Genomic DNA, 17,511 nt, shown 5'->3' on the forward strand with positions numbered 1-17,511 from the left:
GGCATTTATACGTTGGGTCTTTTCTCAGACCCTGCCTGTTAGCCCTTGCTTTCCTGATGTGTCTGGCAGAACCCAGCAGTTCCAGTAGTGGAGGGGGTGTCCCTCGGGGCCTCCAGCCCAACCTGCCGCTCACAGCAGGGGCCTGCCTAGCACCGGGGCAGGGCAGCTGCTGGCACTGTCCCTCTGGGTCTTGCAGACCCCTATTCTCCTGGGGAAGGGGTTCTTCCTAATGTGAAAAAAGGACAATCTGCAAACTTTTGCTTATTCCTCCCAGATATATCATCTGCCGCTGCTAAGGAGTTTGGCACTGCCATGTTTGTAACCACCCTGCTTATGCAGGTAGGAGCCGTTGAGTTCAGTGTGGCTGGTACGTTGGCTGCATTCAATACTGCTCTGCTGGACCGATTTCCGGTGCTCTTACAGCAGCTCGTAGCCAAGCAATGGGAAGCCTCTGCTGCATGCATTGGCTGAAATGGCAGTTTGCAGACTTGCCCACATTTTGCTTCACAAGCACTTCTGATAACTTCACTGAGGGTATAAAGATAACTCAAAGCCATGTGGCTTCCCACCTCTCCCCAGAAACACTTCCAGTTCATTTTGCTGAAGGGAATGGGCCAAGTCCCACTGCCGTCAAAGTTCAACTCTACCACTTTTCATCTCCTTGTTAAAGTGGGAATGGAGCGGGAGGAAGACAAGCAGTTGTCAGGAATCACAAATGCTGTCTGCTCATAATGCTGTATCACGCACTGTATCAAAACACTTCAGCAGCTCTCGCTCCTTCCCAACAAAACCCACTGTTACTGCCAAAAATGCTACCTCTTCTGGGAGTTGTAGCTGCCCAGTGACTCCAGGTTTGGAGCACAACCCATTGCCTGGCCGACAGCAGCTGGTTAGAGACCCAGTCAGTGAAGGCTGCTTTCCTCCTCGAGGGGCAAGACATGATGAAGCCCTTTGAGAGGTGGTTTCTAATTCAAGCCCACCCACCGGAGCCTTCAAGTGAGCAGTTCTGCCCTTCTCCCTCCAGGAATTTTCCACAGGACCTTCCCATGCTCCTTGGCTTGCAGCCAGCCCCACTCACCTAGGTCATTGTTATTCATCATGGCATTGGAGGCGCGGAGCCGGGGACCTTGCTGAGTGAAATGGTACCCAAACTTCAGCAGGGAGGTGTTCTTTTCCAACATGTTCGCAATTTCCATTTCTACTTTGTTGCCCAAGGGCTGGCTCTTTTGAAAACAGAAAACAGAGAAGCAAGCTGGTCAGGTCAGAGGGTGATTCAGAGCGAGAACTTAGACCTCGCATCTCCTTCCCTTCCCTCCTTCTTTGGACCTGTTGGTCCATTTGGCATTTCTGACTTGGAGCTGGTGAAACAAATGGCTGGCCTGTTCCCGGTACGACTGAGTGGTTCCAACTCCAGCAGACATTTCCACAAGGCCTCTTGCTGAAAAACTTTTATTTCCTGGACAGGTTTGCAGCTGAGAGATGTCTGGAGAACTGATGATTTTGACCTCCCAGTCACACGTCCCCGAGCTCCCCACAGCTCAGCTGTGGGTTTCTGGAGGAGCTAAACTTGTCATGGCATCTGTACCACTGCACATGCTGGAGCTCTCCTTCTCTTTCTCTTGCATTGTAGCAAAAGTTTCAGTTTTACTAAATAGACATTATTATTTAAGTGCCCACAAGACCTTGGAGCAAGGTGTGATATTGTCCAGGTTCATCACCGCCCTCCAGGGCAGCACCAGGAATGTGGAAAGCTGCTTGCAGTCCCCAGCCTTTGTTAATTGCTGTAGGAAGCAGCAGATACTGCCCAGGAACTGCAGCAGAAACAAGGGGCTGAAACCTCTTCAAAGCAACCTGGCAGTGGTGGTGGGCTGCCACCCTCCACCTTGACCAGCCACTCCATTGCCCACAACCAGGACGTGTTCACCTGATCAGCGCTCCCGCCCGCGCACGCTTTACCTGGTTGTCGATGCGCAGCTCTACAAGCGATGTGTTGCCCTGGAGCGCTTCGACGACAGCCAGGATCCCTGACCCAGAGATGAAGTTTGATTCCACGTTCAGGCTCTTCAGTGTGTTATTGACCTTCAGCATTTCTGCCAGTGCCTGCAGGCAGAGGTGGGTGGTCAGGCCGGCAGGGGCTGCAGGTATTCATCTCTCCTTGCCTCTGGAGGACACGAGGAGGACCCCGCTTGCCGAGCGGTTTCATTGCCACCAGATGGGAGAGCCCTGTGCGGGTTGAAGGGGGTTCCCCCCCGTTGCAGGGGGATTCCTGAATGTGAGTGTGCTGGAAGCCACAGCAAAACCTCGCATGGACAACCCTTAAGGCCACCCCAAAACTGCGTCTGCCCCATGACAACTTCTGTCCCTCTTGTAAAGCTGTGATGGCAGGGATGCTGGCCAGTCTCTGCCCTGCCTCCTGCCAGCCCGGCTCCCGGCCTGCACTGCTCGTTCCACGCAGGGCTGAGATGCTTCCCATCACCGCAGGCAGAGAGAAGCATCTGTCTTGAACAACAAGGGATTATCCATGTCCAAGATGTCTTCCCGAGTGGCATCACAGCCATATTAATCACTTTTGCTTCACAGAAGTGGGCTGGCACACTCCCAACCCCCCTGACCTGATCTGATGATCTTATTTCATAAGCTGCATGGAAGGACCCATCTACACCACAAAACAGAAGGACCAGAAGGTGATGCCCAAGTGGCAGGGCTCCACAGCTCCCCTAGCCCTGCGCAGTGCCCCACAGGCCCTCAAACAACACCAGTGCTGCCTGCACAGGCTTCTTCCCCAGTCCAGCCTGCCTGAAAAAACGTGAGGGCTCTACTCACCCTTCAAAAAGAAGTTTTTTTTCTAACAGGCAACTGGTGTGCACATGTGCAGCAAAACCAAGGACGCAGCCTGGAAGGCAGCACGAGGGCCAGGCAGAAAGCTCAGCACCTCTCTGCAACCCCACTGATACTTAATACTGCTCACAGCAGCCAGAAAGACCCTTTATCACCCACAGAGGCCACCCGTAAGAAATGCAGAGTCCTGCTTCTGCACAGGTCTGCACAAAGGAATATATGAAAAAGAGCTGGAGCAGACGCGTGCGAGGGGAGGGATGACTGTGCACACAGCAGCGCACCAACAGGCTTTGTCCCAGCAGAAACAAACGGGGTGGCCCTGATGTAGGATAAATCCAGAGAGACAAACTGCTTTTACAAAATGCCACTCCAAAGTCAGTTCTTGTCTCCTGCTCCTCTTCCGGGAGATCCCTGAGGGCAAATATGAGACCGAATGGAATTAAAGGATTGTTCATTATCAATTCAAGGGTTGTTGATATTAGTCTTGTTCATCCTGGAGAAGAGAAGGCTCCAGGGAGACCTTATCGCAGCCTTCCAGTACCTGGAGGGGGGCTATAAGAAAGCTGGAGGGGGACTTTTTACAAGAGCATGCAGTGATAGGCCGAGGGGCAATGGCTTCAAACTAGAAGAGGGTAAATTTAGGTTAGCTATTAGGAGGAAATTTTTCACTCTGAGGGTGGTGAGGCACTGGAACGGGTTGCCCAGAGAAGCTGTGGATGCCCCATCCCTGGAAGTGTTCAAGGCCAGGCTGGATAGGGCTTTGAGCAACTGGTCTAGTGGTTGGTGTCCCTGCCCATAGCAGGGGGTTGGAACCAGATGATCTTTAAGGTCCTTTACAACCCAAACCATTCTATGATTGTGTCCTGAAATCTCCGCAGCTGAAGAAGGAAGCGAAGGAACACAAACCTGTCGGTCACTGGCTTTCACTAACACTCCTGAAAAGAAAGGACCAGCACCAAACACCGGTGGTGCAAAGCGTTCCAAACACACCATAAGGTACAAAAGCCGTCAGTCAGTAACTCTAAAAATACCTTGCCCAAGAGCAGCTCCAGTCACAACTTTATGACGACGAGCCACCAGTACTTACGAAAGCAACAGGGTCGTTGCTCCGTGTCCCAACTATACTGAACTTCTTCACGTAGGTGTTATTTTTCAGCGCTTCTGCAAAAGCTTTTAAAGTTGGTATGGGAATATTCTGTGAAAAGAAATGCAGAAAGCCTGTGTAAGGCCATCATCTGTACGAAGGAATATGCAATACATTTAAATGATACTTTAAATTTCTTATCAAGGTCAAATCACCAAATGCACGGAAGTAATTTAGAAAGGGGTCGATAAATATTTTTACAAGTTCTCTTGCTGTAATCAGCATGGCCTAAAGAGCATGGCAACATCTTCATCCTATTTCCCACGCTGCAGATAGCTCACTGCCTTGATTTGAAGCCAAAATGTTTCTGCTGTTTAATTTAATTGCCCAGAAACTCAGCTACTTAGGAACGCAGGCGTTGTGGGGATGTATGTAACTAGGATCCACGAGCTTGCAAAGCACTGCTGCTGCGCATTTTAATACGAATGACAGCACTGAGCAACGTTCATGTCACGTTCAGGAAAATGTCCACCTACGGGGGCCTGATCCAGAAAGGCCTGAAACGATCACCTTGTAGTACAAACTACAGACACCTCTGACTGCTCTATACGACATCTTTCAGGCTAACATTTGCCAGGCTAGGTCTCAGTCCAGAAAATATATCCACCCTGCTTACTCTGAGTTCCTACAAAATGAGTATTTTTCACCTATCAAACACATTAGATAGATGCCCTTTTCAGATGCACAAATTTTCACCTGTCTAAAATTTTAAGTGGTAACCTCAGCTTGGACTTCTTGCCACTCCATTTGGATCCCACCATGTGGAATCATCCACCATCAAAGCCATCTGCTGAGCTACAACACAGAGCCCAGCAGCTTACCATCTCCACTGCCACCCCTCAGTTCTCCAAACCGTGTCCCCAAGTCAAGAGCCCAACACACAAAAAAAGTGCGTGACTGCCAGATCCTCAGCCTGGTGTCCCCAAGGGACGTTTCAGGGTCACTAGCCAGAATCAAATACATGAAAGTAAAAATCAGTTAGTTATAGAAAGGTGCAGGTGGCATGGCACAAGTGCATGTGCAGTTAACCACGTTCTTGCTATTTGAATATGCCATCATTCAACAGACATGGGCTGAGGGTCCTGGAAAATGCATTTTTTAGTATGTGTTTGTGTCACAGAGGCAATATAACAAGTGGTGCTGTGTTCTGATTTGCATTCTACAAGAAGTAAAGGAGACCCACAGACGGGATGGGTGGGAGTTGGACTGGGCTACCTGCAAGAAGGGAGGTTTCTTCATATTTTCATGGCAAGTGTCAGGATTATGAAGCCTTTTTCCTCCCTCCATTTTATCTTACATAAACAGCCCTTCCACCAAATGTGCCTGACTAAACCATTAAAGCAACCTAGAATGCCTTTAACCAGACAGGCTGGAGATGGACAGGTCTCCCAAACTACCCTCAACACAGCTCCGCTCTTCCAGGCACCTACAGGAGTCCTCCTGCTACCAACCACACAGCGCTGTCCCACAGCAGGTAACCACCCCTGCTGCCCAAAACGGAGACGGGAAGCACTGGTGTTTCTTGTCTCCCTGCACGCAGCGTTATGGTTATTACTCTGTGCAGCAAAACAGACTTGTTCTCTGCCTTCTGGCTATGAAATGTTCGGTCCTGTTACTAAGAGAGGAGAGCAGAAAGGAGCAACTACCATAATATTGTTAAGGTTGACTTCCTCAAGGTCAGGATCATTGCTTTGTATTCGTTTCAGCGTTTCCTCCACATCCGTTGAATTCGGTTCCTCATCAGGAACTGGTTTGTATTGTGTGGGCTTAATCACACCTGCAAGTGAAAAGCAAGACATGTGAAACCGAAAGCACCCTGAGCAGCAGCGTGCTCTCTTTGGGTGTGTTTCTCCTCTTCCAGAAGCAGTGTTGGGAGAGGGAAGCATGACCTGACAAATAAACGCAAGGCGTGAGACTCAGCAAGTGCTCATCAGCTCTGTCTATGCTCACGTGCATCCAGAAACGCTGCCCGGCACTGGGGCCAACCATCACGGACAGCCAGTGACTGCTGCTACGTGCTCTCAGGGTCCAAAACGGGGTGATGGAGGGCACACTGCCTGCGTGGGGCTGTTCCCTGGGCTGTGATGGCTCCTGGACGGCACCAGGGCAGCGGCTGAGAGCGTGCTGGCTCGCACAGGGCAAGGATGCACCAGAGATGGCCCCAGCAATCATGGGCTGCTCTGACATTCACGGCTCCAACCTTCAGCCTAAAAAAAATTCCAAGTTTGCCTCTTCCGGCAGCTTCAAAGCCAAACACTTCAGCCTGGTAGCACTCTAAATCGCTTACTGTTGAGCCCTTCTTTGTTGACGATGGTGCTGCTCCCCAGTGCCTCATAGTACTGCTGGTTGCTCATCAAGGTGTGCATGCCAAGGATCGCTACAGCAAAGAAAAGGAGAACACGACTTGAGTTACTGCAGGCTCCAAAGCCAGGAAAAGACACATATGTGCTGTGCTGTCCAGGATGGGCGTCTGTAGCACATTACCCTTCCTCATGCAAGCACAGAACAACATACAAAGGTTGGACCAAGACCGCCTCCTGTCATAAATACACAAGAGGGCTCAAATGTGCTCCCTTGTTTATTCCAATGGAGCATGATTCATAGGAGAAGAGGAATATCACCTTGCAGACAACAGACAAATAGCTGAAGCTTCCAAGTAGCTGACTTGATTCAGCATCATGCAAAAATAGCAAGGGCAAGACAATAAAAGACACACACACAAAAAAAAGCCATTGGTAGGATTTAGTCTACAGGGTCCAGTCCAGCAGGAGCATGCGCACCCTCATCAGTCTTGTTCACCTGGGCACATGCCACATAGTGCGACTGTCCAGCTTTTGAGATGAGCTGTGCCCCATGCAGAACCCAACCAAGATAGGAGGTGGCTGTCATCCGAAGCATGGCAATGCACATCATGTTTTCACCCAACAAAAAGTGGTGGTGGTGGTGGTGTGCTTTGAATTGACCTTTGTACGCTTGGAAGTTGACATTGAGAAGCTAAAGCTCTGGTGGCTCAGTCAAAATGCAGAAAGTGGTGGTATGAACAGAATTCAAAGGCTGTAAGAGCCCAAAAGCCAAACTTCTTCTGAGATTTGTGCACCTCAGGCTCATGACTGCAAAGCCAACATGCAAATGCACATTGAAACATGCCAAGGGGAATCTGCCGACATTCTTGCCAGCTGCAAATGAGCAGTGGGAAGCCAATGGCTTAGAAATATTTGGGGAAAGATTCTGTTTATAGAAATAACTCTGCTACTCACAGAAAGTTCATGTTTGAAAATAAAATGGTTTTTTAATCAACTTTTCTTTTTTTTAAATAACTATATGACTTTCTAAAGAAAAATGCACACATGCAAATATTTGTTATAAACAGACACGTTTGAAAAAATCTTGACCTCTGGATGGGCGCTAAAATAAATAAAGGACAAATCTCTCCCTAAAATTCAAGCATGGCACCACAAAGGCGCTTTGCTTTCCTGTGAGCTGCTCCTCTTGTGCTTGGCTGGCACCAGTCGGTCACCATTTGCTCGGTGCTGTGGCCAAGAAGGGCTGGAGTCTTGCAGAAGACTATCCCTGAGGCCCATCACCATCTGTTACGGTGACAGCTGACTGGGACTCCAGGTCTGGGTTGCACGGGCAGGGCAGCCTGCGGCAAAAGGTACCAACAACAACCACCACTTCCCCACACCATCCCCCAGCACATCCCCCGTGGTACTGCAGAGAGCCAAGCAGCCTCCCCCTGAAAGCCCCAGTGTGGTTGGGCACTTTGAGTTTGACTGTTTGTATTTTAGCTGACCCTCTTCTCTGCTGTGTACTCACAGCTGAAATTTTCAGGAGTGCAACACAGCTCGGAAAAAAAAAGCAATTTGCCAGCTCAGCATTTTGGGGACACACATACACCCCAAACACAGCTTGCTCTGCCAACGAAATCTCTCCACCAGCTAGGACTGTGAATATCTGGAGTGCAGACAGAGGGAAGGACCTGCTCTTGTGTCCACATGGGGCTCTGGGAGACTAGAGTTTGTGCTGGTAGGCGAGAGGGATCCGCTGTTTGTAAGCCTGGTGCTTATTGTGTATTATCCAAAGGAACCCAAGCAGAATGAAGGCATCCCACTTCTGCCTCCCGCCACTGACCAAAGACACGGGAGCCCTTCCAGGACTTGCTGGGAGCCACCCATAAGAACTATCCTACTGGCCTTGCCAAGGAAGGGATCCAATATATCATGGCTGACAACGAGCCCTGCTAAATAGGCAGGAGCTGTTTCACAGCCTTAGCAAACTTGGAAAAGCAATGCTGTCACTGTCAATATTGAGATTTCGGCACAGCTTGTATCACATCAGTTCTCCTGCTGCCACTTCAAGTGTATTCTCCCAGCAACTGCAGAACGAGCTGCCCTGAACAGCATTCCTCTGTGAAAATAATTGCTGCACAGATCCAGAGCTTAGAGAGGCAGATTTTATAGGATAGGGCTTTATAGCACTCCAGGAGCGCAGTAAAACAGCAAAACCCAGACATGCAGTGCTTGGCCAGGGTACATATGTTGGAAGCCTTAATGCAGAAACACGTTTCTAAGCCAGACTACGCTATTATTATGTAGAAGACGTCTGGTTGGTGTGATTATTCTACAGGCTTCTTACAGGCTTTTGGCATGGAGTATGGAAGTCTGAAGCAGACAGATCTGGAAGAAGAAGCCAGTAGCACTGCAATATTCATCGACTGCTAGACCAGCAGGGGACACGTGCGCTCGTTAAAGCATCAAGGGGGTGTCCATATGCTCTTTTGGCATATGACCAACCATAAAAACTGCAAGAAATCCTTAGCTTTAAAATGTATTGGGACAAGCTCTTTAACAAACAGCAGCCCTGAGCATCCATGGAAAGACTGCTCCAACCTGACAGCTCCTTTAATAGGCTGGCACAAGAAATCCACGTTCTCACTGGGTCTGCTTGATCGTTTCCTAGAGGTTTGGCTTGAAGAAAGCTGTGCTGATGAAGGTGACAGGCTGCAATTTGCAAGATTCAGCAGCAGAGACAGGAGAAGAGATCAAACAGCACACTCTCTTCCCTTGATAAACCCTTCTTCTCCCTCCTCAGCTTTGGTCTGTGCTCCTGATTAAATCACATGGGCTGAGAGTAACTTTAAATATACACTTCTTTTTTAACAAAGAAATAAATCCTGTCAAAACTGACAGCATTCAGATAAACAGCAAAAAACTCAACAGCTTATTTCCCACAAAAGAACAAACAAAAAAGAAAGTAGTAGTTGAACAACTAGAACCCCCAATTCACATGAAACTGTTTTACCAGCGATGTCACAGAGCTCTGCATCGGAGGCATTAGCAAGGGCTTCCTCCAGTTCCGGCTCCAGAGTCACGCTTTCCAAAACAGGATCCATCGGCTTCTGCTTGGGAATCCAAGCTTTTCCTATAAATGCAAAGTGAGGTCACTCTCAGTACAGCCGTAGCACCTGTTTCACAGATAGCCATGCAGATGCATTTCCCCGGGGTGAGGTTTGCACAGTGGAAAGGACAGAAGGGGCACAAGGACCTAGAGAAAAACCGGAGGAGACACTGAATCCCTTCCCATCAGCTCGGTCGGAGTCCTGCTGCAAGGTGAGCCCGGAGGCACCTGCCAGACACCTCCAACTGCGGAGCTGGACTCCTTCAGCAGCGCAGAGGGATGCACCTATAAACGCCCGGCAGTGCATTGTACCGCACAATGACAGTTCAAGGCACAGCATGCAGAAAGCCACGCACAGCCTGGCCCTGCAGGACTTCACTTCTTTGAAGGCTGCATAAAAGGGATGGAGGTTCACCAGCGCTCACGTGGACCGAGAGAGGCCAGCGGCTGGGACCCAGCACTCTGCGGGATCGCTCCTGCTGCTGAGACAGCTCCGGCTGCCAGCTCCAAAAGCACGGTGGCGGGGCAGGTGGTGGTCAAAAGAGGGTGGGAAGGAGGTGGTGGAGAGGGTCTGGCAGCAAGCAGGGGCAGCAGTCAGCCATCCAGCAAGCACATGGGGTGCAAGGAGGAGCAGCCTTGGGGCAGCTGTTCCAGCTCAGCATTGCTGCAGAGACAGCAGGGCAGGGGGGAGAGACACAGAGGGCATGCCAGATGGAGACCTCCGTGCTCTACTTCCCCGGACAGCAAGAGGCCAAGGAACATGCCTTTTCCCTACAAGTCAGAGGTGCAAAGCAAGAGGTGCAGGTGGTGAGGCAAAGCTGCTCGTCCCTGGCCTTCTCCTAAGGGGGGCTGCCCACACAGGCACGGGGCTGTGCAGAGAGTGATGCAGCTCCAGCCCAGCTCTGAACAGGACAGGAGGAAACGACCTCAAGTTGCCCCAAGGGAGGTTTAGATTAGATACTAGGAAAAATTTCTACACCGAAAGGGTTATCAAACACTGGAACAGGCTGCTCAGGGAGGTGGTGGAATCGCTGTCCCTGGAGGTATTTAAAAGATGGGCAAATGTGGTGCTGAGGACAGGCTGAGAGAGCTGGGGTTGTTCCAGCCTGGAGAAGAGAAGGCTCCGAGGAGACCTTAGAGCCCCTTCCAGTCCCTGAAGGGGGCCTACAGGAAGGATGGGGAGGGGCTCTTGATCAGGGAGTGTAATGATAGGACAAGGGGTAACAGCCTCAAACTGAAAGAGGGGAGATTTAGATTGGGCATCAGGAAGAAATTCTTTACTGTGAGGGTGGTGAGGCCCAGAACAGGTTGCCCAGGGAAGCTGTGGATGCCCCATCCCTGGAAGTGTTCAAGGCCAGGCTGGATGGGGCTTTGAGCAGCCTGGTCTAGTGGGAGGTGTCCCTGCCCATGGCAGTGGGGCTGGAACTAGATGATCTTTAAGCTCCCTTCCAACCCAAACCATTCTGTGATTCCATGGTTTAGTGGTGGTTTTGTCAGTGTTATGTTGATGGTTGGACTTGATGATCTGAAAGGTCCCTGCCGTGAGCCTCCCAGCACTCCCCCATCCCGTTGCCCAGGATGATGACCGGGCAAGCCATCACCCTTCCTCTGCCGGAGCTGGCTGCATCCCAGCTCCTACTGCTTGCACCACCAACGGGTGGGCAGGTCTCTTTGCGGAGGCTGGACCAGGTCAGGTCTGAGATTTCATAGCAGGGCGCCAAAGAAAAGAGAGAGGCTTGCGGTGTTTTAACAAACCATGGCAGAGAGCAGCCTGTTGAGTAAACCCAGTGCTGCTGCCGGGTGGGAGGAAGAGGAGGAGGAGGAGGAGGAGGAGGAGGAGGGGGAAGGGGAGGACAAGGAGGCATCCCAGAGCATTTCGGATCAGTCCCCTCCCCTGAAATAGCCCAGGATCACTGCAGAGAGATTGCGAGTGCAAAGCTCTCGGCCTGGCATGCCAGCCAGGACTATTTTTGTCCCCCGTCTCTGAAACCAGAGTCAGCGGCACCAAAGGGGAGAAACAAAGATCCTGCTGCTCAGAGATGTGCTGAAAATAGATGCTGCTAAATTTAGCCTCAAGGAAGAAGCAACTGCACTTTGGGCTCCCCCCAGTACGAAACGGTGGCTGCTATAAACAGCCTTTTGCAGAAGGGCCCATCTCCTGCCCGCGCGCGGCCACCCTGGTGAAGAGGGCAGGAATCTGCCTCCTGGGACACAGCTGCTCTCCCAAAAATAGTGAGGGCATCATGTTCCTGCACAGCCAGGCACCTCCTGGGTACTCTGCAGCAAAGCGTCCGGGTTGGGCTGGTCCCCTCGGTTCTGGCTTGGTGCAGAGATCCAGAACCGTCGTCCCACCGGACACACACACGGCTCAGCAAACTGTACACACCATCTGGTGGGTTCATGCGGGAACAGGAAAAACAGGGCAAACTTAATTCTGCCGTCACACAGTTAACTCCTTTTGACATCTCGCTGTCATTGAAACTTCTGTCTTTTAATTTTAGAAAGTTCCGTATCTCAGTCATGCTGTATTACAAGTTTGAACTTTAAATCAAATGGTGCATGCAAACGGCATTATACATGATAATACAGCATTTATGCACACACCAACTCCTACCCTGTGCAGCAGCATGGCCAGGGAGAGCGCCTCCCATGGCAACCTGGTAAATCACCCTCCGAACTGCAAACGTGGTGATTTATTTCCAGCTCCGCAACAACTGTGAATATGTAATTTGCCATCTCTGGCTCACAGTCAATGTAAGTAGTGTCTTCACTCAAGTGAGAAGATGTTTAATGTGTTTGAGATCACATCAGACTGAAATATGATCAGCCCAGACCAGAAGCTGAAGACTCAAAATGCCTGAAATACCTCTGTCTCCTGCAGAACGCTGCTACTACCTTCTGGGCCAGCCAGGCCGGTAGCCAATGCTGGGCTGGAGTACATTGGAAGCTGCTAAATCACTCCTCCTGATAGCACTCAATTTACTCTTTTCATTTGGTTCTTTCAAGGAGAACTCTTTTTTCTTTTTGATAAAAATGCCACCTGAAGTTTTACTACATGGACGGATTTAACGCAAGCTCTTTCTTGGAGAGGCGTGTGGATCAGTAAGGAGGCAGCTTTGAGAAAGGCCTCAGCTGGGCAACGTGCTCACATGCCCACATTTTCATGCACTTCTTTGATGTGGAGCAACAAGTAGTGCAAACAGCATACGACAAGATCTTCTGCTGCAGGGGGACCATGGTACAGAGGAAAGAACAGCAGAAAAAAGCTTCTGAGAAGCTCCTGGAACCCAGAAGGAAGGACTGACTGGACCACGTCCCATGTCAGATGATATTCAGAGTGCTAATGGGAGCAGGAAAACCCTCTGGCTAACGGGACATGTCCCAGGAGAACAGGAAAAGATGCCAGGAGATGAAAGAGGAGAGAAAGAGCAAACCCCTCGCTCACGGGTGCCAGGGCCACGCAGAGCAGGGGTATAGCAGCCCCCGCAGGGTACGGTGCAGGAAGACAGAAACATGCAAACTGCAGGAAACTGGGAAATGAGGCTGGGGTTGTCAAGGGGTGATGAAGACTGGACAGGAACTGTTGGGATCATCACAGCTGAGGGGAGCTGTGGAGTTTCTCTATAGCAAGATGAAGTTCAGAGTGTAGGGATGGAGCACGAAAGGCAATGGTGGAAGACAGAACACAGCCTGCTGAGCTCACAGGGCAGAGGAGGAACAAGAGAGGACAAAAGATGATGTCTTCCCCAGAGCTTGATACAGATGCAGTGAGACGAGGATGGGAAGAGGCTCCCCAGTGGTACACCCTCTGTCCATCACTTCACAACATATCAGCTGGTACCCAAATCAGCAAGTGCATGGACTGCTTGGTCACACCCCAGTTTATTGGCCAGCCTGGGCTGGGGCTAGACAGCAAAGAGCAGATCCACCACCCCAATGGTGTTACGATGAAGTTGTGCCTAGCAATGTGGATCAGACACAACCCTTCTGCTGCGCACCCACCATGCCTTCATCGTGATGCATCAGCGTGGCACAAAGGATAACCATACCTCTCTTTTCACCCGTGAACGGAACCAAGTCTTCTCTGTCTTTAACATCCTTCGCCTGCTTTTCTAGGTGGGCCATGAGTTCCTCCCTTTTGAACGGGCCGGTTGGTGGCTTTTGTGTCTGATCCCGCTGCCTGAGCCCTGCTGGCAGCAATGCGTTCTAGCAGGGAGGGGAGAAACACGGGTTATCTCTGCATCAACCATCAATCTGTCCATCAAACGCTCTCCCCTCTCCACTTCCCTCAATGCACTGTCTTTATTCCACATCGCTGGACAATTTGCTCCTCCTCGTGTCCAAGGTTTTTTCCATCCAACCCCACTGATCCCCACGTCATCTAAGACACATTGTGCTCCTTCCCCCCTCCAACTTCAAATGCTGGTTCCACTATGAGATCTCCATGTGGCCAAGTGGGTGTTTCTCTACAACAGCAGCTCCAGCCCTTTCTCTGGGGGCTCTCAGCCATCCCCTCCTGCTCCTCCGAGCTTCTTCCCACACCCTCACCATTTCTGCTGCAGTGCCAGAACCAAGATGCTAAACTCAACCGATCTTCTCCTCCCTGTACATGTCTGTCCCAGTGCCCACATGCCCCACGTGTCCCAGCAAGAATCAGTGCAGGGAAATCCCATGGTATTTCCCAGAGAAGACCAGAGAGACGCGGTGGTCTCTTCTGACCTTCATGATCCAGCATAAAACTAGAGGCAGAGTCTCGCAGAGAAGGTCACTCCATTGCAGAACAAAACCCCTGCGAACCTCAGCCCTTTTTCAAACTGCCTCCTTGTTATTCAGTCACATTAACCACCACGGGAAGTTGCCTTCCGCCTGACGCATATGGCACGTAAGCACCTGCTTATATTTAAATATAGAATGGCCTTAATGCAGTAAGTAAGACTATTCCCAGATTTGACACTAAGCACGTTCTTTAAAGCTTTGCTGGATAGAAGTCAACGTTTACTTTTTAAGACATCCAAGGTGATTTTGAACAAGATGCTGATTTTTCCATGCCCACATAATAAAAGTAATTCATTATAATTTAAATCTGCATCAGTGAAAAGCCTGGAAAAGTAAATGACTAATAGGAAACAACTAGGCTTGGGCAATCTTGGAGGGCAACAGAGGAGAACAGTGCTAACACACAAGCAGGGAGGAATAGGAAACGGCTTGCTTCCTCAGGCTTCATGCTGTGAGTGACTATACAGTCTTCATGCTTTAACTCCCGTACTCAGGCTACACCTGTACTGACAGATGTTCATGACTATTTTACCTTTCTGCATCTCTCACAGAAGGCTGCCTGACTCCACGTCTTCTGAGGCAGCTGTAACCATCCCTATCCCATCAGCCCATGCCCCCTGGGAGCCAGCCTGCCACCTCTTAATTATTTCCCTGTGCTGCAATTAAAAATACTGGTGATGCAATCTACACTGCCCATCATTTCCGGCCCCCGCCCCGAAAGACTAACTGCATGTTGCAGGAACAATTTCTCACTTGGCAGAGCCCAGCCTCATCACCTAATGCTGCCGTAGCCCCGCGTCCTGCCAGTTGGCTCTGCACATCCCCTGCCAGGGCCACCGGGACATGTTGCCTCCAAAAAGCTTTCATTGCTTGGCACCAGCAAGGCCCAGTGTTTGCACACGCGCAGCTCCTGCTGATGTTGGGAGGTTGCTAAAAAGCAATTGTCCCATTTTGAAAAAGTCTGGGATTTGGATTTCTGCCTAAACGGAGGAAAATAGAGACCATTTGAATCATAGAATCACAGAATGGTTCGGGTTGGAAGGGACCTTAACGATTATCTAGTTCCAGCCCCCCTGCCATGGGCAGGGACACCTCCCACTAGACCAGGTTGCACAAAGCCCCATCCAGCCTGGCCTTGAACACTTCCAGGGATGGCGCATCCACAGCGTCCCTGGGCAAGCTGTTCTGGGGCCTCACCACCCCCACAGTAAAGAATTTCTTCCTGATATCCAATCTAAATCTCCCCTCTTTCAGTTTGAGGCCGTTACCCTGTGTCCTATCACTCCACTCCCTGATCAAGAGCCCCTTCCCCATCCTTCCTGTAGGCCCCCTTCAGGGACTGGAAGGGGCTCTAAGGTCTCCTCGGAGCCTTCTCTTCTCCAGGCTGAACAACCCCAACTCTCTCAGCCTGTCCTCATAGCAGAGGTGCTCCAGCCCTCTCATCACCTTCATGGCCCTCCGCTGGACCCGTTCCAACAGGTCCATGTCCTTCTTGGGCTGAGGACTCCAGAGCTGGATACATTACTCCAGGTGGCGTCTCACCAGAGTGGAGTAGAGGGGCAGTTTGCTACGGAAGTTCGAAGTGTGCTACGGAAAAAAAGCAAAACCCAAACAACCTACAAACCCCAGAACATTCCCTCCAAGGTGGCCTGATCAGAAGCAGAGATCCGTTGAGCCACCAGCCCTGGCTGACATCAGTGCTGCAAATCGCAGTGCTCGTCACACCGGAGCACGCACTCCAGGGCCAGGGCAGGGGAATGTCACAGAGACAAAGTCCCACGTGCAGCCCATCCTTGCGATGGCAAAACTTCTGCTCATCCACTGACAGTCTCTTCCGTCCTTCTGCCAAGCACAGCCTCTGCAAAGGCTCCACTCAAATACAGATCACTAATGCAGCCCATTGCCCCACAACTACTGAGATTTACCGCCCAGAAAATCTCGAGTAAAGATGACTTACATCAGGATCCAGCTCCTCCAGTTCATTCTCTAACTTCCTGAGCTCCTCCTCTGTCAGAGCTCCAAGGATCTTGTCTTCATCCAGGTCTCGGTATTTTTCTAGCTCCTTCCTGTAAGACATCTTAGAGGAGTCTCGTGAATCTCGCGTTTTATGCCGAAAGAGGACCTGAAATGAAAACAAGCAGTGTTAACACCGAACAGATGAAATGTGACACTGCAGCCCGGCTGGTCGGGGGATGCCGAATACTGCGGAGTTGCAGAAGATTTATGCTTAAAGCATGGCGTAATTCAAAGCCAGGTCAGATTGCTCAGGGCCCCCCTGTCCATACCCTACACACAAGTCACGGCCCATGGTCGTGAAAGTGGCACAACTCCAGTAGCACCGTGCTCCACCATGGGCTCACAGGGCAGCACTGAGGCAGCACCACATACAGGACCCTCGCTAGGCATGTCTTTCTCCAAGCAATGCTAGAGGTTATCGAAGTGTCCTAGGCATTTAATTCCTTGAAGGACAATAAACCACAAATCATAAAGTCTCTCGTGCCCTCAAAAGCCCCCAGCAACACCTCCTTGTGCACGGGGCTCCAGATAACGTTGTCGCCAGGTGGGAGAAGAGATTTGTAGCATCACTGAGTACCTCTGAGCCCTCAAACCTCCACGAGGCCATAGTGGGCGGCACTCCTTCCTGTGTTTTAAAGCCGCAAGGCGATCAGGAAGCATTATCCTCTCGTGTCCAGGAGGCTGCCAGTGAAACGTGCCGTTTAGTGACCCACCTTCCCTGCGACAACGTGTGTCCACACTGCCGCGAGCCAAGCGGCTGACCTGGGCGCTGCTGCACGCCTAAACCAACCCTTCGAGAAGAGAAGTGGGAGTAACACGCTACACGACCTATCCGGATAATCCCCGCCGACCCAGGGGTTTGTGCCGTGTCTCCTAGTATGAAACGCCACACACAATCGCACACACGTAACTGGACCTCTGCCAGCTCTGAAAGACCGTAGTAGACCTTCTACGAAGGTCAACTTGCTTAAAATATGCAGGTGGGTTAAAAATACGCTCACTACAACACACAAGAGTCTATCCGACTCCGCTTTTTTGCTGAAAGTTTCCTTCTGTTCCATAGCGCTGTCTGTATATTTACATTTTTTGGCTCAGTTTTTGTGGAGAACATTGAGCTCTAGATAATTCAGAGAGACTTTTCTTACAGTTTGAAAAAAAGTTTTGCTGTCTTCTCAAGGGGCATTTGCATTAAAATAACAGCAAGGGCCTGTGCATTTTTTCAAGGAGACAAACATCTTCTGAGTTTCCAAAAATGGCCCCTTTTCAGCTTCTGCAGAGCGTCAGAGCCCTATCCCGAGTCACATCTCCCCAGCTTTGCCCCATCAGGCCAGATCGTGCTC

General features: G+C 50.6%; 1 protein-coding gene across 4 annotated transcripts in view; it reads right to left on the reverse strand.

Moving 5' to 3' along the window:
* The window catches only part of TMOD1 (tropomodulin 1), a 29,908-nt gene that overhangs the window by 2,376 nt on the left and 10,021 nt on the right, over nt 1-17,511 (reverse strand). For all 4 annotated transcript variants that reach the window (XM_054185884.1, XM_054185886.1, XM_054185883.1 and 1 more), the window contains 8 exons: nt 16,113-16,277; nt 13,429-13,585; nt 9,284-9,403; nt 6,270-6,359; nt 5,629-5,759; nt 3,926-4,033; nt 1,957-2,100; nt 1,079-1,223 (listed from right to left, as the gene is read on the reverse strand). In XM_054185884.1, coding sequence (XP_054041859.1) covers nt 1,079-1,223; nt 1,957-2,100; nt 3,926-4,033; nt 5,629-5,759; nt 6,270-6,359; nt 9,284-9,403; nt 13,429-13,585; nt 16,113-16,232 — 1,015 coding nt within the window. In that variant the 5' untranslated portion in view covers nt 16,233-16,277. Of the gene's footprint in view, nt 1-1,078; nt 1,224-1,956; nt 2,101-3,925; nt 4,034-5,628; nt 5,760-6,269; nt 6,360-9,283; nt 9,404-13,428; nt 13,586-16,112; nt 16,278-17,511 lie in introns of those variants that run through there.

This window comes from Rissa tridactyla, chromosome Z (genome assembly GCF_028500815.1).
Source record: "Rissa tridactyla isolate bRisTri1 chromosome Z, bRisTri1.patW.cur.20221130, whole genome shotgun sequence".
Classification (NCBI taxonomy): Eukaryota; Metazoa; Chordata; class Aves; order Charadriiformes; family Laridae; genus Rissa; species Rissa tridactyla.